Raw genomic sequence first — 23865 nt, 5'->3', positions numbered from 1 at the left:
AACCAGCAGGAAAGTGGCCTCCAATCACTATTAGAGTGCATATGGATGACATGTCTTTTTACCCCTGTTCCTACCCCTGTTCCTGCCCCTGTTCCTGCCCCTGTTCCTGTTCCTGCCCCGGTTCCTGCCCCAGTTCCTGCCCCTGTTCCTGCCCTGGTTCCTGCCCCAGTTCCTGCCCCAGTTCCTGCTCCTGTTCCTGCCCCGGTTCCTTCCCATTCCCACATAACGGGCCATTCTAAATCAAAACAAATTGTACATATTAGTAAAGACAAAATTAAATTGAGAATAATCTGATGAGTGAAAATATGATCACTTGATGAGAGAACAGCGTATGGAGCCTGAGGCAAGGAGCAGAGCGCCAGCTTTATTTGTGACTTTCTCAAGTCATCAATATCCTTTAGTCGCATCATGCAGCCGATATGTTTTGTTTTCTAAGACATTCTAAGGTTTGTATCATTCACAACTAAAGCTGCCAAATAACTCTAAATCTGGATATAGGACCTGTTTCAAATGAGGACTTTTACGCTCAACATGCCACTTCAAATGCACACTTGCTCTGAAATGGGAAAAAATATTTTTTTTATTGAGCTAAGTTCAATATCAGTGCCTTCTGTAACTATTGGGTCTCTGTTCTCCAGCACTTTGGATTTGAGATGATATAAATGACTATGACGTTAAAGTGCAGACTGTCAGCTTTATATTGAGTGTATTATCATCCATATCTAGTGAACGTTTAGAAATTAAAGCACTTTTTGTACACCGGTCTCTTCAAGACAGACAGACAGACAGACAGACAGACAGACAGACAGACAGACAGACAGACAGACAGACAGACAGACAGAGCGACAGAGCGACAGAGCGACAGAGCGACAGAGCGACAGAGCGACAGAGCGACAGACAGACAGACAGACAGACAGACAGACAGACAGACAGACAGACAGACAGACAGACAGACAGACAGACAGACAGACAGACAGACAGAGACAGACAGACAGACAGACAGACAGACAGACAGACAGACAGACAGACAGACAGACAGACAGACCGACAGACAGAGCGACAGACAGAGCGACAGACAGAGCGACAGACAGACCGACAGACAGAGCGACAGACAGACACAGACAGAGCGGAAGAGCGACAGACAGACAGACAGACAGACAGACAGACAGACAGACAGACAGACAGACAGACAGACAGACAGACAGACAGACAGACAGACAGACAGACAGACAGACAGACAGACAGACAGACAGACAGAGCGGAAGAGCGACAGACAGACAGACAGACAGACAGACAGACAGACAGACAGACAGACAGACAGACAGACAGACAGACAGACAGACAGACAGACAGACAGACAGACAGACAGACAGACAGACAGACAGACAGACAGACAGACAGACAGACAGACAGACAGACAGACAGACAGACAGACAGACAGACAGACAGACAGACAGACAGACTGGAACCTGAAGTTTGGCAGAGCGACAGACAGACAGACAGACACAGACAGACAGACAGACAGACAGACAGACAGACAGACAGACAGACAGACAGACAGACAGACAGACAGACAGACAGACAGACAGACAGACAGACAGACAGACAGACAGACTGGAACCTGAAGTTTGGCAGAGCGACAGCAGTAGGAACCATGTCGACATTTCAGTCAAGCAACAGCCTTAAAGAAAATAGGTTGTGTGTGAATGGTATGTGTGGTCCATAGCGGACAAGAACAACCCTAAGACTGTGACAATGGTCCTGTTTTCCTCCCTAGTCAGGATTGTGAATGTGGGGGCGGATGAGAACGGGAGAAGGGATGAATGAGAAGTAGTGTGCAGCAGACGAAGACACTCAGCCTGGGAAGAGGAAGGAGAAAGTGTCCCGTTAGTTAACTGACTTAATGGAGGACAGACTGTAGAAGCCTGTTCCTGTTCATTATGAGGTAGACCATCATCTGGGCCAGAGTGTGTGTGTTAGGCCTGCCACAATTACTGTATAACCCACGAGTATGGATGGACAACATGGAATGACTGTATAACCCACGAGTATGGATGGACAACATGGAGTTACTGTATAACCCACGAGTATGGATGGACAACATGGAGTTACTGTATAACCCACGAGTATGGATGGACAACATGGAGTTACTGTATAACCCACGAATATGGATGGACAACATGGAATTACTGCCATAACAGATTTAACACACACACACACACACACACACACACACACACACACACACACACACACACACACACACACACACACACACACACACACACACACACACACACACACACACACACACACACACACATATAATATATATTTTTAAATGCTATTCGAACGGTTATTGCGGTGACTGCGATCATTTAGCTGGCCAATTACAGTCATCCAAAATTCCATGATTGTCACAGCCCTCGTGTGTGTGTACGTACTGTGTATTGTGTGTGTACGTACTGTGTACTGTGTGTGTGTGTGTACGTACTGTGTACTGTGTGTGTGTGTGTACGTACTGTGTACTGTATGTGTGTGCACGTACTGTACTGTGTATGTGTGCACGTACTGTGTACTGTGTGTGTGTGTGCTGTGTGTGCACGTACTGTGTGTGTGTGCTGTGTGTGCACGTACTGTGTACTGTATGTGTGTGCACGTACTGTACTGTGTATGTGTGCACGTACTGTGTACTGTGTGTGTGTGTGCTGTGTGTGCACGTACTGTGTGTGTGTGCTGTGTGTGCACGTACTGTGTACTGTGTGTACATACTATGTACTGTGTGTGTGTGCTGTGTGTGTACCCTTATCCTGAAGAGCAGGGCACAAACACTTCACCAGAGTTTCCGGGCGAAGGGTTTTGTCAGCACTCTCTCCCTCCACCTCTTCCCCCCTCGGCTCCTCTCCCTCCCTTCTATAATCTGGGCCCTTGGCTTCGCCTCCCTCTGTCTTTCTCTCCCTTTAGCCCCATTAGAAGCATCTGGCTGAGAGAGTCCCGATCTCTCAGCGTCAGAAAATATCACCACACAACCCATAGCAACACACACACAGCACATCGCAACACAAAGACCACAAAAGAGATATATACAGTCCATCCCTCTCTCGCTCTCATTCTGTCTCCCTCTCTACGGGCATCAGAATTCCCCTCCGTTATCTTCAGTCAGTAGCATTCATTTGTCATAATAACACCTTTCTCCAGCTATTTTGGGACCATTGTGTTTGCAATGAACTGACAAAGGAACGACAGACCAGAGCTGAGAGGAGAAACATGCCCACGGACGGAAAGAGAGAAAATGGAAGGAAGTGTTAGAGGAGAGGAGGTAGAACTGGAGGGAGGGATTATTTGAATTTATTTGAACTTTGAACCTTTTTAACCTCAACTGTGCTGATTAGCCTAATAGTAATGTCTCCTTCCATTACACTGTTTACTGAAAGCAGCCAACTCTCACCACAGATATCAGCACTTAGACTTCTGTTCCCATTGAGCAGTTGTTGTTCCATAGGTTCTGCACTGACCTCCATTAGCAGGGTCTCGTCAATAGAGAGTAGCACACTGCTGGGGAGTAAACTTCTGTCGGAGATCTTGCTGCCCGACATTCCGAGATCTCACAAATTGAGAAGTGCACATTCTTGTGGGTCATTCAGTAGGCTTGCTTGACCATTTAGAAAGCTGATTCTCAGAGCCATTATTCAGAGTCATGTGACGAGATGGGAGTGGCAATAAATTGATATGTTGGATTATTCAATAATGCAAAAACAACTGTTTCGCAATTATGACACACACAAAATCGACTGTTACACACAAACACACTCAAGTCTCTTAAATGCAGAGCCACCTTACACAATCCAAGAAACACAGGTCTAAAGACACAGAGACAGACACAATTAGCATCTAGGCCTATCCACACCATTCTCACAGTGTCCTCTGCATGCCCACTAACACTGAGCTTTCAAATACTTCACTTTCAGAGTGACTCACTGCCTGAGGCTAAGCAGACTAAAACACCCACACGGAAACGAGAATTAAAGAAAGTAGGACCAAGGGTGAAAGAGAGGGGGGACGATGAAATACGCTGGATAAAGAGGAGAGAGATGACTTGAGATGACGATCAGAGACGCCGAGAGAGATGACGATCAGAGACCCAGAGAGAGATGACGATCAGAGACCCAGAGAGAGATGACGATCAGAGACCCCGAGAGAGATGACGATCAGAGACCCCGAGAGAGATGACGATCAGAGACCCCGAGAGAGATGCCGATCAGAGACCCAGAGAGAGATGACGATCAGAGACCCAGAGAGAGATGACGATCAGAGACCCCAGGAGAGATGCCGATCAGAGACCCAGAGAGAGATGCCGATCAGAGACCCCAGGAGAGATGCCGATCAGAGACCCAGAGAGAGATGACGATCAGAGACCCAGAGAGAGATGACGATCAGAGACCCAGAGAGAGATGACGATCAGAGACCCAGAGAGAGATGACGATCAGAGACCCAGAGAGAGATGACGATCAGAGACCCAGAGAGAGATGACGATCAGAGACCCAGAGAGAGATGACGATCAGAGACCCAGAGAGAGATGACGATCAGAGACCCAGAGAGAGATGACGATCAGAGACCCAGAGAGAGATGACGATCAGAGACCCCGAGAGAGATGCCGATCAGAGACGCCGAGAGAGATGACGATCAGGGACCCCGAGAGAGATGACGATCAGGGACCCCGAGAGAGATGACGATCAGGGACCCCGAGAGAGATGGCGATCAGAGACCCGAAAGAGATGGCGATCAGAGACCCCGAGAGAGATGACGACCAGAGACCCAGAGAGAGATGACGATCAGAGACCCAGAGAGAGATGACGATCAGAGACCCCGAGAGATGCCGATCAGAGACCCCGAGAGAGATGCCGATCAGAGACCCAGAGAGAGATGCCGATCAGAGACCCCGAGAGAGATGCCGATCAGAGACCCAGAGAGAGATGCCGATCAGAGACCCCGAGAGAGATGCCGATCAGAGACCCCGAGAGAGATGCCGATCAGAGACCCCGAGAGAGATGCCGATCAGAGACCCCGAGAGAGATGCCGATCAGAGACCCCGAGAGAGATGCCGATCAGAGACCCCGAGAGACATGCCGATCAGAGACCCCGAGAGACATGCCGATCAGAGACCCCGAGAGAGATGCCGATCAGAGACCCCGAGAGAGATGCCGATCAGAGACCCCGAGAGATGCCGATCAGAGACCCCGAGAGAGATGACGATCAGAGACCCCGAGAGAGATGACGATCAGAGACCCCGAGAGAGATGCCGATCAGAGACCCCGAGAGAGATGCCGATCAGAGACCCCGAGAGAGATGCCGATCAGAGACCCCGAGAGAGATGCCGATCAGAGACCCCGAGAGACATGCCGATCAGAGACCCCGAGAGACATGCCGATCAGAGACCCCGAGAGAGATGACGATCAGAGACCCCGAGAGAGATGCCGATCAGAGACCCCGAGAGATGCCGATCAGAGACCCCGAGAGAGATGCCGATCAGAGACCCCGAGAGAGATGCCGATCAGAGACCCCGAGAGAGATGCCGATCAGAGACCCCGAGAGAGATGACGATCAGAGACCCCGAGAGAGATGACGATCAGAGACCCCGAGAGAGATGACGATCAGAGACCCCGAGAGAGACGGCGATCAGAGACCCCGAGAGAGACGGCGATCAGAGACCCCGAGAGAGATGACGATCAGAGACCCCGAGAGAGATTACGATCAGAGACCCCGAGAGAGATGACGATCAGAGACCCCGAGAGAGATGACGATCAGAGACACAGAGAGAGATGACGATCAGAGACCCCGATGACGATCAGAGACCCCGAGAGAGATGACGTTCAGGGACCCCAATAACGATCCGAGACCCCGAGGACGATCAGAGACCTCCAGAGAGATGACGATCAGGGAACCCCTCTCAGGCAGCCCAGGCGAGACGACGATCAGAGACCCCGAGAGAAATGACGATCAGACCCGGAGTGAGATGACGATCAGAGACTCCGATGACGATCAGGGACCCCGAGAGAGATGGCGATCAGGGACCCCGAGAGAGATGCCGATCAGAGACCCCGAGAGAGATGCCGATCAGAGACCCCGAGAGAGATGACGATCAGAGACCCCGAGAGAGATGACGATCAGAGACCCCGAGAGAGATGACGATCAGAGACCCCGAGAGAGACGGCGATCAGAGACCCCGAGAGAGACGGCGATCAGAGACCCCGAGAGAGATGACGATCAGAGACCCCGAGAGAGATTACGATCAGAGACCCCGAGAGAGATGACGATCAGAGACCCCGAGAGAGATGACGATCAGAGACACAGAGAGAGATGACGATCAGAGACCCCGATGACGATCAGAGACCCCGAGAGAGATGACGTTCAGGGACCCCAATAACGATCCGAGACCCCGAGGACGATCAGAGACCTCCAGAGAGATGACGATCAGGGAACCCCTCTCAGGCAGCCCAGGCGAGACGACGATCAGAGACCCCGAGAGAGATGACGATCAGACCCGGAGTGAGATGACGATCAGAGACTCCGATGACGATCAGGGACCCCGAGAGAGATGGCGATCAGGGACCCCGAGAGAGATGACGATCAGAGACGCCGAGAGAGATGACGATCAGGGACCCCGAGAGAGATGACGATCAGGGACCCCGAGAGAGATGACGATCAGGGACCCCGAGAGAGATGGCGATCAGAGACCCGAAAGAGATGGCGATCAGAGACCCCGAGAGAGATGACGATCAGGGACCCCGAGAGAGATGACGGTCAGGGACCCCGAGAGAGATGACGGTCAGGGACCCCGAGAGAGATGACGATCAGAGACCCCGAGAGAGATGACGATCAGAGACCCCGAGAGAGATGACGATCAGGGACCCCGAGAGAGATGACGATCAGAGACCCCGAGAGAGATGACGATCAGAGACCCCGAGAGAGATGCCGATCAGAGACCCCGAGAGATGACGATCAGAGACCCCGAGAGAGATGCCGATCAGAGACCCCGAGAGACATGACGATCAGGGACCCCGAGAGACATGGTGATCAGGGACCCCGAGAGACATGGTGATCAGGGACCCCGAGAGACATGGCGATCAGAGACCCCGAGAGAGACGACGATCAGAGACCCCGAGAGACATGACGATCAGGGACCCCGAGAGACATGGTGATCAGGGACCCCGAGAGACATGGTGATCAGGGACCCCGAGAGACATGGCGATCAGAGACCCCGAGAGAGACGACGATCAGAGACCCCGAGAGAGACGGCGATCAGAGACCCCGAGAGAGACGACGATCAGAGACCCCGAGAGAGACGACGATCAGAGACCCCGAGAGAGACGGCGATCAGAGACCCCGAGAGAGACGACGATCAGAGACCCCGAGAGAGACGACGATCAGAGACCCCGAGAGAGACGACGATCAGAGACCCCGAGAGAGACGATGAGAGACCCCGAGAGAGATGACGATCAGAGACCCCGAGAGAGATGACGATCAGAGACCCCGAGAGAGATGACGATCAGAGACCCCGAGAGAGATGACGATCAGAGACACAGAGAGAGATGACGATCAGAGACACAGAGAGAGATGACGATCAGAGACCCCGATGACGATCAGAGACCCCGAGAGAGATGACGATCAGGGACCCCAATGACGATCCGAGACCCCGAGAGAGATGACGATCAGGGACCCCGAGGACGATCAGAGACCTCCAGAGAGATGACGATCAGGGAACCCCTCTCAGGCAGCCCGAGAGAGACGACGATCAAAGACCCCGAGAGAGATGACGATCAGAGACCCGGAGTAAGATGACGATCAGAGACTCCGATGACGATCAGGGACCCCGAGAGAGATGGCGATCAGGGACCCCGAGAGAGATGACGATCAGAGACACCGAGAGAGATGACGATCAGGGACCCCGAGAGAGATGACGATCAGGGACCCCGAGAGAGATGACGGTCAGGGACCCCGAGAGAGATGACGATCAGGGACCCCGAGAGAGATGACGATCAGGGACCCCGAGAGAGATGACGATCAGAGACCCCGAGAGAGATGCCGATCAGAGACCCCGAGAGAGATGACGATCAGAGACCCCGAGAGAGATTACGATCAGAGACCCCGAGAGAGATGACGATCAGAGACCCCGAGAGAGATGACGATCAGAGACACAGAGAGAGATGACGATCAGAGACCCCGATGACGATCAGAGACCCCGAGAGAGATGACGTTCAGGGACCCCAATAACGATCCGAGACCCCGAGGACGATCAGAGACCTCCAGAGAGATGACGATCAGGGAACCCCTCTCAGGCAGCCCGAGAGAGACGACGATCAAAGACCCCGAGAGAGATGACGATCAGAGACCCGGAGTAAGATGACGATCAGAGACTCCGATGACGATCAGGGACCCCGAGAGAGATGGCGATCAGGGACCCCGAGAGAGATGACGATCAGAGACCCCGAGAGAGATTACGATCAGAGACCCCGAGAGAGATTACGATCAGAGACCCCGAGAGAGATGACGATCAGAGACCCCGAGAGAGATGACGATCAGAGACCCCGAGAGAGATGACGATCAGAGACCCCGAGAGATGCCGATCAGAGACCCCGAGAGAGATGACGATCAGAGACCCAGAGAGAGATGACGATCAGAGACCCCGAGAGAGATGACGATCAGAGACCCCGAGAGAGACGACGATCAGAGACCCCGAGAGAGATGACGATCAGAGACACAGAGAGAGATGACGATCAGAGACCCCGATGACGATCAGAGACCCCGAGAGAGATGACGATCAGGGACCCCGAGAGAGATGACGATCAGAGACCCCGAGAGAGATGACGATCAGAGACCCCGAGAGAGATTACGATCAGAGACCCCGAGAGAGATTACGATCAGAGACCCCGAGAGAGATGACGATCAGAGACCCCGAGAGAGATGACGATCAGAGACCCAGAGAGAGATGACGATCAGAGACCCCGAGAGAGATGACGATCAGAGACCCCGAGAGAGATGACGATCAGAGACCCCGAGAGAGATGACGATCAGAGACCCCGAGAGAGATGACGATCAGAGACCCCGAGAGAGATGACGATCAGAGACCCAGAGAGAGATGACGATCAGAGACCCCGAGAGAGATGACGATCAGAGACCCAGAGAGAGATGACGATCAGAGACCCAGAGAGAGATGCCGATCAGAGACCCAGAGAGAGATGACGATCAGAGACCCCGAGAGAGATGACGATCAGAGACCCAGAGAGAGATGACGATCAGAGACCCCGAGAGAGATGACGATCAGAGACCCCGAGAGAGATGACGATCAGAGACCCCGAGAGAGATGACGATCAGAGACCCAGAGAGAGATGACGATCAGAGACCCAGAGAGAGATGACGATCAGAGACCCAGAGAGAGATGACGATCAGAGACCCAGAGAGAGATGACGATCAGAGACCCAGAGAGAGATGACGATCAGAGACCCAGAGAGAGATGACGATCAGAGACACAGAGAGAGATGACAAGAAAGACAAGCAAAAGAGGGCAAGACTAGGGAAAGAAAGAAGACGGTACAACAGAAAGAGGGATATAGAGACAGAAAGACAGGGGATTGGTTGTGAGAGGAAGTGATGAATTGTAAAACAAGCTCTTTCGGCTTAAACAGTGTTTATCTAATCTAATGTATACCAGGGAGAGACGCAAGCTATGGTACAGCCAATCAGTGTTTATCTAACCTAATTTATACCAGGGAGAGACAAGATCAGTAACATCCCAGGGAGGGAGCGGTGTCCGGGAGGCTAAACAAAACTTGGCTATCGTGCCCAGACGTCACACTGGTCTGAATGTGAGAAACACAAGAGACACTTATCCATAGCCAGCACAACTCTGCTTAGCTATGGAGTCTGACTGACGGTTGGTCCAGGGGGAGCAGCCAATGAGTGTCTATGAATACAAAGTATTGTGCCACACTACGCTGCTCTGTAACTCGCCCTGGATGACATTTGGGAAGGTGTCCGTCTGTCTGTGCTCCTCCTCCTAACGCAGACACAAACAGAACACTAAAACCACACATGCACAAGGCTGTGTGTAAACAACACTAAAACCACACATGCACAAGGCTGTGTGTAAACAACACTAAAACCACACATGCACAAGGCTATGTGTAAACAACACTAAAACCACACATGCACAAGGCTGTGTGTAAACAACACTAAAACCACACATGCACAAGGCTGTGTAAACAACACTACAACCACACATGCACAAGGCTGTGTGTAAACAACACTACAACCACACATGCACAAGGCTGTGTGTAAACAACACTACAACCACACATGCACAAGGCTGTGTGTAAACAACACTACAACCACACATGCACAAGGCTGTGTGTAAACAACACTACAACCACACATGCACAAAGCTGGGTGCTTGAGTGGAGGAAGAATGCATGCAGTTCCATTTGGCAAATCTGACCATAAAACTATCCTGCTGATTCCTGCTTACATGCAAACACTCGAAACAGGAAGTACCAGTGACGAGCTCAATACAGAAGTGTTCCGATGAAGCGGACGCTATGCTAAAGTAATGTTTTGCTAGCACAGACTGGAATATGTTCCGGGATTCATCCGATGACAATGAGCAATTTACCACATCAGTCACCGGCTTCCTTAATAAAAGCATCGATGACGTTGTACCCAAAGTGACCGTACATATCCTAACCAGAAGCCATGGATTACAGGCAACATCCACATCAGGCTAAAGGCTAGAGCTGCCGCTTTCAAGGAGGGGGACACTAACCCGGACGCTTATAATAAATCATGCTACGCCATCCGACAAACCAATAAACAAGCAAAGCGACAACACAGGACTAAGACCGACTCTAACTACACCGGCTCTGACGCTCGTCGGCTGTGGCAGGGCTTGCCAACTATGACAGATTAAAGGGAAGCCCAGCCGCGAGCTGCCCAATGACACAAGCCTACCAGATGAACTGAGAGCCTTTTATGCTCGCTTCGAGGCAGGCAACACTGAACCATGCATGAGAACACCAGCTGTTCCGGATGACTGCATGATCACGCTCTCCGTGCTGATGTGAGTAAGACCTTTAAACAGGAAAACATTCACAAGGCCGCAGAACCAGACATATTACCAGGGAGTGAACTCAAGAGCATGCGTTGACCAGCTGGCAAGCTTCTTCACTGACATTTTCATCCTCTCCCTGACCCAGTCTGTAATACCTAGATGTTTCAAGCAGACCACCATAGTCCCTGTGCCCAAGAATGCCAAAGTAACCTGTCTAAATTACTATCTCCCCATAGCACTCACATCAAAACCATTATCCCAGACACCCTGGACCCACACCAATTTGCATACTGTCCCAACAGATCCACAGATGATGCAATCTCTATTGCACTCCACACTGCCCTTTCCCACCTGGACAAAAGGAACACCTACAGTGAGGCAACAAAGTATTTAGTCAGCCACAAATTGTGCAAGTTCTCCCACTTAAAAAGATGAGAGGCCTGTAATTTTCATCATAGGTACACTTCAACTATGACAGACAAAATGAGAAAAAAAAATCTAGAAAATCACATTGTAGGATTTTTTATTAATTTATTTGCAAATTATGGTGGAAAATAAGTATTTGGTCAATAACAAAAGTTTATCTCAATACTTTGTTATATACCCTTTGTTGGCCAAACGTTCAAACGTTTCCTGTCTTCACAAGGTTTTCACACACTGTTGCTGGTATTTTGGCCCATTCCTCCATGCAGATCTCCTCTAGAGCAGTGATGTTTTGGGGCTGTTGCTGGGCAACACGGACTTTCAACTCCCTCCAAAGATTTTCTATGGGGTTGAGATCTGGAGACTGGCTAGACCACTCCAGGACCTTGAAATGCTTCTTACGAAGCCACTCCTTCGTTGCCTGGGCGGTGTGTTTGGGATCATTGTCATGCTGAAAGACCCAGCCATGTTTCATCTTCAATGCCCTTGCTGATGGTAGGCTTCGTTACATTGGTCCCAGCTCTCTGCAGGTCATTCACTAGGTCCCCCGTGTGGTTCTGGGATTTTTGCTCACCGTTCTTGTGATCATTTTGACCCCAGGGGGTGAGATCTTGCGTGGAGCCACAGATCGAGGGAGTTTATCAGTGGTCTTCCATTTCCTAATAATTGATTTCTTCAAACCAAGCTGCTTACCTATTGCAGATTCAGTCTTCCCAGCCTGGTGCAGGTCTACAATTTTGTTTCTGGTGTCCTTTGACAGCTCTTTGGTCTTGGCGGTGTAATGCAATTTGGCAGTACGCCCAGATGTTGTTTTGAGAACAAGAAAGATATTTCAGTTTCAAGGTCTCAGCTTAGAGAAGAGAAACCTCGTAAGGTTTTGGTCTGTCACATGTTACGAACCAGTATTCGTCAGTCACATGAATTAAACAAAATGGTTATGATTCATTAATTATGCTAAATCATGCAAATAACATGTCTGTGTATAGCCGTATAAGAACACTGCTGAGTCTGCCCAGAGAAAGTTCCTGATTGACATGTGTACTATGGTGCATTGAGTTGGTTGGAACCTCTCTAGCACGCTGACAATACACGGTCCCTCAACATTATCAGGACAGGGAAACCAGACACATGCTCGGGTGCGCACGCTCCCTCAACATTATCAGGACAGAGAAACCAGACACATGCTCGGGTGCGCACGCTCCCTCAACATTATCAGGACAGAGAAACCAGACACATGCTCGGGTACGCACGCTCCCTCAACATTATCAGGACAGAGAAACCAGACACATGCTCATTGCTCACATGGAGCACTCCAACATTACTTTTTTTTATTTTTACAAAACGCGTAAATTATGGTTATGAAATAAACCAAAACTTGTTTCTCACAAATGTAGCAGGTTGTGAACTCTACTAGGGCTGTTGTGTTGGCCATATTGACTGGTGGTCATATTGACTGGTGGTCATATTGACTGCAATCAAATTCCATGTGACCGTTGAGTCACGGTAATCTCCTTTTATGCACTCTGGACATACCTTTGTAGTACCCAACTTGCTAACAAGAATCAGGTCCTAATGGCCTGGTCCTCAGGGTTCTATTGTCCCTCTAACCCAGGGGTGGGCAATTCCAGTCAACAGGGGGCCTGATTGGTGTCACGGTTTTGCCCCAGCCTCAGCTAACACACCTGACTCCAATAATCACCTAGTCATGATCTTCAGTTTAGAATACAAATTGATTAATCAGCTGTGTTTGCTAGGGATGGAGAAAAAAAAAAAAAGAAAAAAAAAAACTCAGGCCCCTGAGGACTGGAGTTTCCCACCCCTGGTCTAACCACTGACATCAATGGAAATACAATAGAAAATCACATCAAAACACTTATCATCATAACAGTATACCTATCATATTTTTAAAACTCACCTCACTGTGATGATCAATTTGAAGAAAGTTCAACAGCAGGTTGAAACAGTGTAAAACATGGTTGTTGTAGATGCTGTTTCAAAGCCTAATGCAACGAAATGGACAGCGCTACAGTTAGCCTACAATTAATGAATTTCTATTGGATTTTCAATAACCAAGTAATAGGGTATTTTTTCTTTTGTCATAACTGAGTGGTATTCCCTTCGGCTACACAGAATATCTCGCCACCGGGCAAGGAACACAGAGCGCAAGCTTTTGGTGCTACTTTCTCAAATCATCAATAGCCTTTAGTTGCACCATGCAGCCCAGTGGTTAGAGCGTTGGGCCAGCGAGTAACCAAAAGGTTGCTGGATGGAATCCCTGAGGTTGCTGGATAGAATCCCTGAGGTTGCTGGATAGAATCCCTGAGCTGACAAGGTTAAAAAAATGTATGTTGTTCTGCCCCTGAACAAGGAAGTTAACCCACTGTTTCCCGGTAGGTCGTCAATGTAAATAAGAATTTGTTAACTGATTTGCCTAGTTAAATAAAGGTAAAATAAACAGCCTAATCACAAGCCTTGGCTTAGAATTGATCTAAAGGCCACAATTATTTACACTCTGCAAATAACAAACCACAGATAGGAGCCAGATGTCTGACAGGATGTATAAATGAAGCATCCTTTTAGAAAATTTCACTTAGCACCAAATATAGTTCAATGCGAAAAGATTGAAGAAAGAAACAGGATGAAAAAAAAAATCCAGTTGGTTTCTTATCAACAAACTAGAACTACATTTTTAGTGCACAAGTGTGTGTAAATGTTATTCTAATCGATAAATAGACGGGTCGAACTGGGGAATTATTGACTGTCGATTTACTGTCAAAATACACGAACAAGATAATAATAATAAAATATACAACATTTTAGCAGACGCTTTTATCCAAAGCGACTTACAGTCATGTGTGCATACATTCTACGTATGGGTGGTCCCGGGGATCGAACCCACTACCCTGGCGTTACAAGCGCCATGCTCTACCAACTGAGCTACAGAAGGAGGATCGATCTTGTACTCGGCTCGCTAGTTGGTTGGGTTGCATGAAAAACTCAACAGCTGTGGATTTGCATAGCTTCACTGTATCTGGCTTCGATATCTGCTATCAGCAGACATCCGGATGATATGATTCTTACGGAAAGCCATGTCCAACTGTGACAGTGTAAAGGCTGGTTGCCATATATAATAACCCTTCTATGTAGCCGTCTGTGTCAGTATCCTAACGTCCAGGTTTGAAGATTAAGCTTCATAACCAGCCAACAACACAACTCATATTTAGAGTGTATGTCTGTCAGCTCAGTAGATAGAGCATGGCGAATGTAACGCCCGGGTAGTGGGACCGATTCCCAGGACAACCCATATGTAAAATGTCCTCGTCTGCTAAATGGCATAGCTAGCTATACAGTTAGAAAATGTGTTCCTAGCGGTTAGCTTGCTGTCCATCAACCAGGCATTGCAAATAGCTGTCAAAAACCGTTGCTGACTAGCCAACTGTAAATGATTGAATGACAGAAATCGAGTGGTAGGACACCATGGCTGCTGACAACCGAGTTTGCTTACTTACCTTTGCCATTTTGCCAGGATGTGTACCAAGACAGGCTGAGAAACGACGTGAAGAAAATGATCGCAGTCGCCACCGTTCCATTTCTGAGCCTCATCTCATTTCAGCGATTCTCTCCACGAAGCGTGGTGCCTCTCGCCCTCTTCCTCTGGGGTTGTCAGTCCAGGCGGAGGCGCGTGATTACCGTTGCCCAACTCGGGTAGTACCGGGGGGACGTTGGAAGGAAGCGAGGAGGTTTGAGAAGCTAGCTAACTGGAAAGGGGAATGGACGTCTCTCTGTCCCTCTCTGCCGTGACGAGTCCTCAGCGTCGTTTCCGTGAGTGACTGATGATCTCTCGCTCTGTGGTTGATGATGATCTCTCCTCTCGCTCTGTGGTTGATGATGATCTCTCCTCTCGCTCTGTGGTTGATGATGATCTCTCCTCTCGCTCTGTGGTTGATGATGATCTCTCCTCTCGCTCTGTGGTTGATGATGATCTCTCCTCTCGCTCTGTGGTTGATGATGATCTCTCCTCTCGCTCTGTGGTTGATGATGATCTCTCCTCTCGCTCTGTGGTTGATGATGATCTCTCCTCTCGCTCTGTGGTGCTTCTACACCTGCATTGCTTGCTGTTTGGGGTTTTAGGCTGGGTTTCTGTACAGCACGTTGAGATTTCAGCTGATGTACGCAGGGCTATATAAAAATACATTTGATTGATTTAAATTTGATGATGATCTCTCCTCTCGCTCTGTGGTTGATGATGATCTCTCCTCTCGCTCTGTGGTTGATGATGATCTCTCCTCTCGCTCTGTGGTTGATGATGATTTCTCCCTCGCTCGAGGGTGGTAAAATCACGAGGCAGCTCTTCCTTTTTTAAATGTGAGCATGGTCGGGCGATGCGATTATTCCCCTCCACTCACTGCATAAAGGGATCAGGATAACTGAAAGATCCCGAACAGAAGTGTTGACACGGCTCCTTAATCTTCTGCACTCTGGTGATTCTGGGGATGGCAAGAGCAAACCGAATCAACTAGTTTGACAAGAAGCGAACATCTGCATGAACTAGATATTTATTTTCAGCTGATCAAAGTTGGCAAGCAGCAACCACTGACGTGCTGATGGAAGTCATAAGGTAGCAAAACAAGTAACTAGCTAGTTGACACATTCAGCAGATGGAGGATAGTCTTTGCTGGGGACCAGCCCAAACCCAAGACGTGGATGTGCTTCTTCGTAGACCTTAGCTTAGCTAGTTATCATATCCCCTCGCAAGATAAGGTTAAAGAGATTCATTAAAATATTTAACTACACTAGTGGCTGGCAGGCTACATATAGCGAGCTTCACAGTTGGATACCTGTCTTCTGATTAGACTCCCACGCTGGCTGCTTAGCTAGCTAGCTATACTGCTGCACAGCACACAGACAGCAGGCTCGCTCGCGATATGTTCCATTCTCCTCTTTAGCATAAAATTAGCTAGTTTGACAGCAGTTTCCGACCCTACTGTTATGCTTGTTTACACTGAGCTGCACTGGGGTCAGAACGCAATCATGGAAAACGTACCACAATGCAGGGGTTGGGTCTTTGCATGTAAAAAAATATATATATAAGTGTCAAATAAGCTTGTAGACCAATCAGGATCTGAGTATGACTGTACATTGCATAATAATGTAACACATTCATACTTTTTGAATGTAGATATTACACATTGATTACAGTCACTGATATATAATGTCACTGTGATTCACTGAGACCTATGCTATGATGCTGGTGAAGTTGTCTCGCACACCTACCGCAGGAGGCAGACCCACTTCCCCAAGCTCTGGGACAGTGATGATCAGAAAAAAAGCTAGCTAGCTGATGGATCCAAACAATGTTCTCCCACAAAAAAAAAACATAACAAAACAACATCTATATAGCTAGGTGTCAACTGAAATACCCCTAATTTATAAGACAGTTTTTGTATTTGGTTGATGATGGTCAGAACCGGTCAAGCTACACTAGCCATATGAAGCTAGCTAGCTGCTTATAATGTTAGTTTGGGGAAACAGGGATAGGTCGCTGGCTATCCTGATAGTTTGTTATCTAGCTAGCTAGTTAATTTCATAAACTGAAGTTTGACTTCAGTAGAACAACCACTGGTTGCCTAGATAATAGTTAATCACATGGATTTTTTGTTGTTGTTGTTGCAGTTTCTGGTAATTGTTTTCAGTCTGGTTGCATTGGTGTTAGCTAGCTACCAAGCTGAAGCTAGCTAGCTAGCTACCCCAGAAGTTGCTAATAACATTTGTATCAAAGATATTTGTGACTGTCATACTGCAAACCGAAGTCAACGTAGTAGGGAGACAGCCTACCTCAAGTTCCCAAACTGTCATTAATGTTGACAAAATGCTTGATTATTACTCTGTATTTTAACTAACTAGGAGAAATCAGGTGCAACTGCTTGGGATGTGGCTGGCAGGCAGAAGCATCAGGATCACCATTCTTTCTCCCTACCTCTGCGATGGTTTAGAATGCTAAAATGTTTGATCCTGCTCCTTCAAATGCTCATTCAGACGTTTTTCCATTTGGTCTAACAAATAATGGCTTACCAACAAGGTATTGTAAACACGTTGTGGCCGATGTTTCTGCTTGTTTGCAGACTTTAATTTGCATTTTTTTTGTACAGCTTTGACAGTGCTACTGACTGTAGTGGTGGTGCTTGCCTTGCGCACGCAATTCAGCACACACAACATTCTATAATAGAATGTTATTCGCGATGGCTACCGCTAACTAGCATGAGTACAAAAAGGGCAGTTTTCCGGCAAAACTTGCAGTATTTCAATCTTCTTGATGTATCAGTGTGGATAAAGGTAACATTTGGAGTACAGTGACAAATCCCAGTTAGCAATGAGTACTTGGGAGGCCGGCGTCCCTCCACAGAGGCCGTGCGGTAACTTTTTTTTAAATATATAAAAATCCTCATACAGCCCCCTCACCCTTCACCTGCCCAGTCGGAGGCAAGACACTCTTTCAGCATCAAGTCAAATAGAATCAAATGTATTTATAAAGCCCTTACATCAGCTGATATCTCAAAGTGCTGTACAGAAACCCAGCCTAAAACCCCAAACAGCAAGCAATGCAGGTGTAGAAGCACGGTCAGTGGCATGCCTACTCCGTCGCCAACATAAAAAATAAAAAATGTATCTGATTTTGATTATTTAAGGTACATTGGATGCCATCTCCATTGGGAAAGGTACTGCAAATGATTGTGTTTGCAAAATATCAGATAACGAGGGCCAGTCCTGTTCACCTGGATCCACGGGTGACAACAAATCAAATCCAGTCAAATAAAATGTTATTGCTATGTACTTTCAGGCTTCTCACAGTGCAACGGCGACAAAAGTGACAGTAATCAAATAAGTAACAGAGGAAAGCAATCAAATTAGTGACATTGTAACTGTAAAACATACTAATATAAAAATACTAAATAAGCAAAATCAGGTACAACAGGAAGCAGATCAAATAAAATAAACCTTTATTTATTATTGCCTATAGGGATATAGTAGGCTATGGAGATTGTTAGCCAATGTTCATAGTGAGTGGAATAGGTAGAACAGTTGCAGCATATCAATCATATGAAAGTGTATACATTAGTAGTGCAGTAAGGGGACATAACTATTGCATTGGTCCGGTAGACAAAACGGATTTCAGTGTGTACAGAATATGAATAACTGTTAAGTGTGTGGTAGAGTGCAGTAGTCAGCACAGGGTTCAGCTGTTGGAACAGTCTTATGGTTTGGTGGGGTAGAAGCAGGCTTTGAGACAGGTTGTCTGAGACGTTCGCAAGTAACGTTAACTAGTTAGGCAATCTAGCATTATTGTCCTCATTGACGTGAACTTTACACAAGTAAAACTACTCACAAAATCAGTAATGTTAGTTACTTGAGAAAACTAACTTTGTATTCCAATCTGGTACATAAACAGAATTAAAAACTAGGTTTAACTTGATTTTTTTTAAATATATAAAAACACCAGCTAAGCTATCTAGCTATCTATTGTCTCCTGCAAATGAGTCACTCCATGCATGATTCAAAATCCAGGCTAGTGAATTGGTTCTCCATCTATCTATAACCGACTGAATGGGTGATGCTAGTGTGTTATTGTTCCGTATTTCCACACGTTTAGTGGTGTCAAATAATCATCATTTTGTTCCAAAAGCCTGTGGAAGTCCTTTGGATTGTAAACTCGATAGAAGATGGTAACAAATAACTTCCTGTTGAGGCTTTTCGGCTTCTTCTGTGGTGTTTAAGAGGTACGTAGTGATCAACACTTTTCTTCAAGTGGGTACAGCTGTTTCGGGAGGGACATTTATTGTTAGAAAGGAACCATTTGTATTGCCTCAAATATATAGTATATTAAATCAATGGCAAAAATGTAGACTATTTTGGGCCATAGTGAATATATCATTAATCTACTTAAACTAAATCATTAGGTGTAACACAGGTGCAAAAGCAGCCTGCCAAGGGCTTATGATAGGAGGCTCCCCGCCAGAGATGCAAATCTGGCCCCAGATTTACAAAACACTTCTTACGCATAAACGTAAGAAGCGTGTTAAGAAAAATAATAAGCTCATAAGATAGTTCATGAGTGCAATTTTTCTCAAGAATGTTTTATGAATCTGGGCCCAGGTCTTGAACTTTGCCATTTGCCCGCTTGCAGTAGGAATTTATAGCCTTGGGCATAAAGGCAAATAGCAAGCAGGAGCACATTTTTTGCTATCTGGGATCCCATTTCTGCATTGAGGTATGTTTTCTGACCCATACCTCAAGCCAGCTCCATTGTGTCATAATGTAACCATGATTGCGTTCTGACCCCAGCGCAGCTCAGTGTAAATAAGCAATATGTAGAATCGGAACCTGTTGGCTAGTTATCTAATTACTTGATACCTGCAACCTAAATTACAGTACAACCATTAAAAACTACAACAGCATCAATGTAACAGTATAGATCCGTATAAATTATTATTTACAATGACAGCCTACCCCGGCCAAACCCTAACCCGGACAGCGCTGGGCCAATTGTGCACCGCCCTATGGGACTCCCAATTAGGGTTGAAAAGGGTCGGGAAACTTTCCGGTAAATTTCCTGAATTATTCCAGAAATTTTCCATGGGAAGTTAAGCCCTGGAATTTGGGGCATTTTGCTTAAATTCTTCAAAACATTTAGCTTAACAGTGAACCTTTTTTTGTGGGATACACAAGGCAATTATAAGTCTTGTGGCATATTTTGGTTAAACCCTCTGCATGCACAGTGCATTCTTCCATCACATGTACAGCTGATTCTCAAGATCTTGCACACTAATGAGATGCTATTGAGCCCACACTACTACACTGTCTGAGCCAACGACTACATCCTTTCTGGTAAGTTTTGATTCAAATGCTGCCTGGGGTGAATCTATTTTTACATGACATACATTATTTTTTGTTAACTAGTAAATAGCAGCTTACAGCAAAGTATGTTTAAATAATAGCGCAACTGGTCCTTGTTTGGGAACACACACACCAAAGCACGCAACAGGCTGACCAAGACATAGGTTGAAAAATTGGTAGTCATCTTGGCAAATTTGAGGCATGTTGAGCATGACAATGAGCCATCCTCAACAAGGTTGGAAAGTGACAGTGAAGATGAGGCCTCAGAGTCTGATGTTCAAGAGGTGGACATTGAGGAGGTCCAGGGAGAAGACATGAAAGCCTGAGAGGAAGACAACCAAAGCTTTAGTTTCTAGACTATCATTTTACATATTCCCTTTCTTTTGTTGTTCAGTGAAATCATCCCATGTGAAAAATCAACTCGTAACCAAATCGTTTAAAAAAATTATATTGGAAGGATTTAATCATTTGCAATATGCCTATTTATGATAAGGTAAAAGGTTTATGTGCATATATTTCCATTAATTTCCACGGAAAGTATCCACCTCTGAATATTCCACAAAATGTGCAACCCTACTCCCAAACACGGCCGGTTGTGATACAGCCTGGAATCGAACCAGGGTCTGTAGTGATGCCTCTAGCACTGAGATGTAGTGCAGTAGACCGCTGCGCCACTCTGGAGCCCACTCTCTTCAGCACCAAAATCCCAAAATACTGTTTGACAAATTAACAAATACATTGACAACAAAATTAGAAATACTGAATGCAGTTTGCACTACCTCAGGACTGAATCGGTCCAGTATTTATTTACCAAAGACTATAATTGTTTTAATAATGTGTAGCCGATTAAACTCAAATCATAACACTTTATCAGCTTTAGGCTACTGCATCAATAACCGCGTTTGAAAGACTGGAAAAACATGTACATTATTTGACCTAAGCATAAAATAGACATTTGACTTGACAAATCGAGATCAGAGTCAATCTATTGTCCACCAGACATGAGCCTGTTTCAGGTAAGTTTTTGGTTTGTCATTGTCTAGCTGTTGGACAGAAGATGATGTGAAAAGGCTTTGTGGTAGCATTGGATAAACAACATCTGCAAAGCAAGTAAATCATTCTGTACATTTAACAATCTCCAGTGTCTGCTTACAGGCATCTATATCTACGTCTGTATATTCACATTCTGAAGCTTTCCCTTGAAATGGATGACATAGGGGGACATCTTACATTTGTTGTTACTTCTGCATGATCCATGGCAAGACCACACTCTGCCTAGAGCAGGTCTAAACCCTCTTCATGTTTCCCATCTCACTTCCAAAAATTCCAGAAGTAGAGCTTCTAGAGCAGGTCTAAACCCTCTTCATGTTTCCCATCTCACTTCCAAATATTCCAGAACTAGAGCTTCTAGTATCTGACACGGTGTAGTAGATTTCATATACATTGTGGATGAAGTTCCTCTCAGTAGGGTGTGGCTTTGAAGTAGTTTTCCAGGGGGATGAGTGACACCCCTCCGACCCAATCCTGGAGCCAGACCTGGGTCAGCTGCAGCTTCATAACGAACCAGTTGTGTCCCACTAGCCATTTCTTCATCACAGGGTGTCTGGAGGGGGAGGACGAGCAAGAGCATTATACTCACTAAACACGCAGACAGGTATGCTAAGTAGAAAGGCTCACAAACATTGCACATATGTAGAGACAATTGGACAGACACTCAAAACATGTTCAGGGAGGATGAGCAATTAGTGTGCACTGCGCACACACCTGGAGAACATGGCCTCCTTGGCGAACTCCACCTCCTCTGGGTCCACCTCCCCCATCTTGCCTGTCAGTCAGTCTGGCACAGCAGGGGTCCTCAGGATCATACATCTGCTGCCTGGGGAGACATAACATAATGTTGAACAATAACACAGACATACACGCAGCAAGCCTTAATGTGCCACTTTAATGTAGTACTGGATGGGGACCCAAGCGCTCCCAAGTGGTGCAGCGGTCTAAGGCTCTGCATCTCAGTGAATTTAAGTATGCGCTCTCTAATTCTCTCTTTCTTTCTCTCTCTCAGAGGACCTGAGCCCTAGGACCATGCCTCGGGACTACCTTACATGAAGACTCCTTGCTGTCCCTAGTCCACCTAGCCTTGCTGCTGCTCCAGTTTCAACTGTTCTGCCTGTGATTATTATTATCTGACCATGCTGGTCATTTATGAACATTTGAACATCTTGGCCATGTTCTGTCATAATCTCCACCCGGCACAGCCAGAAGAGGACTGGCCACCCCACATAGCCTGGTTCCTCTATGCTTCTTCCTAAGTTTTGGCCTTTCTAGGGAGTTTTTCCTTGTCATCGTGCTTCTACACCTGCATTGCTTGCTGTTTGGGGTTTTAGGCTGGGTTCCTGTAAAGCACTTTGAGATATCAGCTGATGTAGGAAGGGCTTTATAAATACATTTGATTTGAAATATTGTTATACACAGGCTATACGTGGCTGTTATCTGAACACAACAAATTATAGTAAATGTTGAGTGACAATGTGCTTCATGGAGCAATTGTAATGCACTGTACCTTGTCTTGAGTGGAGATGGTGGCGAGATGTCCTCAATCGCTGTAGTGGGCCATGTATCTGACGGTCCTCGCCGTATCCTGGTGTGGTGGAGGTGAGGGGGCACTGGCGGGCGCTGTCATCTCCTCCATCCGATAGAACACCCTGGACGCAAGGCGCTGCATCCTTGGTTTTCGATTTGACGCTTTCTTTGGGCTTCTCCGCACCGTCTTGTAACACCGAGTGCGGATATGCCGGTTTCCAAAGCCCGCTGTTGTCCACTAGCACAACCGGGACGGCCTCCTCCTCGGACACGGCATCGTTGGACGCGACAGCCCAAGAGTTCCTAAGAGTGTAGCTCTCAAAGGCACAGTTTCGCGGCAAATAATACCAGGGAAAGATGGTATAGCTTCATAAAACTTTGAGAAGTTGTCTGTGTTTAGTGAGTCACGTATGTGTTTTCGTAATGTAAGCAGAGCGCAATAGGTGGAGCCACTAGTTACGCAAGGGGTTGACAAGAATTGCCACAGCGCCACCCTCTGGTACAGCACGTAATGACCGGGTGAATGTTGCCCTAGTTTACATTCTGACCTTCTGAAATTCTCCCAGGCCAGAACTAGTCATACATGCTGCTTTAAATATGGGTTGACACATTTTATATTTCTGTGCAGCTTTCTGAAGTTGTACATCGTCTTTGGATAACCAAAATAGTTTTGAAATTAAATGCTTAAACAATCATTTGGTGGGTGATTATATTTGTCCTATTGGAAATGTTTTTTTTTTCATATCCCGACTCCCCCCGAGACACCCTTGGGGAGTGGGATCACGGACAGGGTACTTTTAATGCTCTGTTTGTATAGTCAGCAAAAATACAATGACAGACAACTGTCTTATTGACAGAAAACACACCCA

The 23865-nt window shown here is 46.9% G+C and overlaps 1 protein-coding gene and 1 long non-coding RNA gene across 2 annotated transcripts in view; both read right to left on the bottom strand.

Moving 5' to 3' along the window:
- LOC124044193 (alpha-1,3-mannosyl-glycoprotein 4-beta-N-acetylglucosaminyltransferase A-like) overlaps positions 1-15469 on the bottom strand; it is an 85199-nt gene extending 69730 nt beyond the window's left edge. The window contains exon 1 of the mRNA XM_046363725.1: positions 15034-15469. Coding sequence (XP_046219681.1) covers positions 15034-15127 — 94 coding nt within the window. The 5' untranslated portion in view covers positions 15128-15469. The remainder of the gene's footprint in view (positions 1-15033) is intronic.
- A 6411-nt stretch (positions 15470-21880) lies between these two features.
- Positions 21881-23444, bottom strand: LOC124042996. Its single transcript, XR_006840238.1, has 3 exons — positions 22977-23444; positions 22181-22292; positions 21881-22019 (listed from the first exon to the last, which is right to left on the bottom strand). It is a non-coding gene; the product is annotated as an uncharacterized LOC124042996 (long non-coding RNA).
- Positions 23445-23865: the final 421 nt, after the last annotated feature.

This window comes from Oncorhynchus gorbuscha, linkage group LG09 (assembly GCF_021184085.1).
Source record: "Oncorhynchus gorbuscha isolate QuinsamMale2020 ecotype Even-year linkage group LG09, OgorEven_v1.0, whole genome shotgun sequence".
NCBI classification, from domain to species: Eukaryota; Metazoa; Chordata; class Actinopteri; order Salmoniformes; family Salmonidae; genus Oncorhynchus; species Oncorhynchus gorbuscha.
The sequence above is the reverse complement of the archived record's forward strand: the minus strand, read 5'-3'. Positions and strand labels throughout refer to the sequence as shown.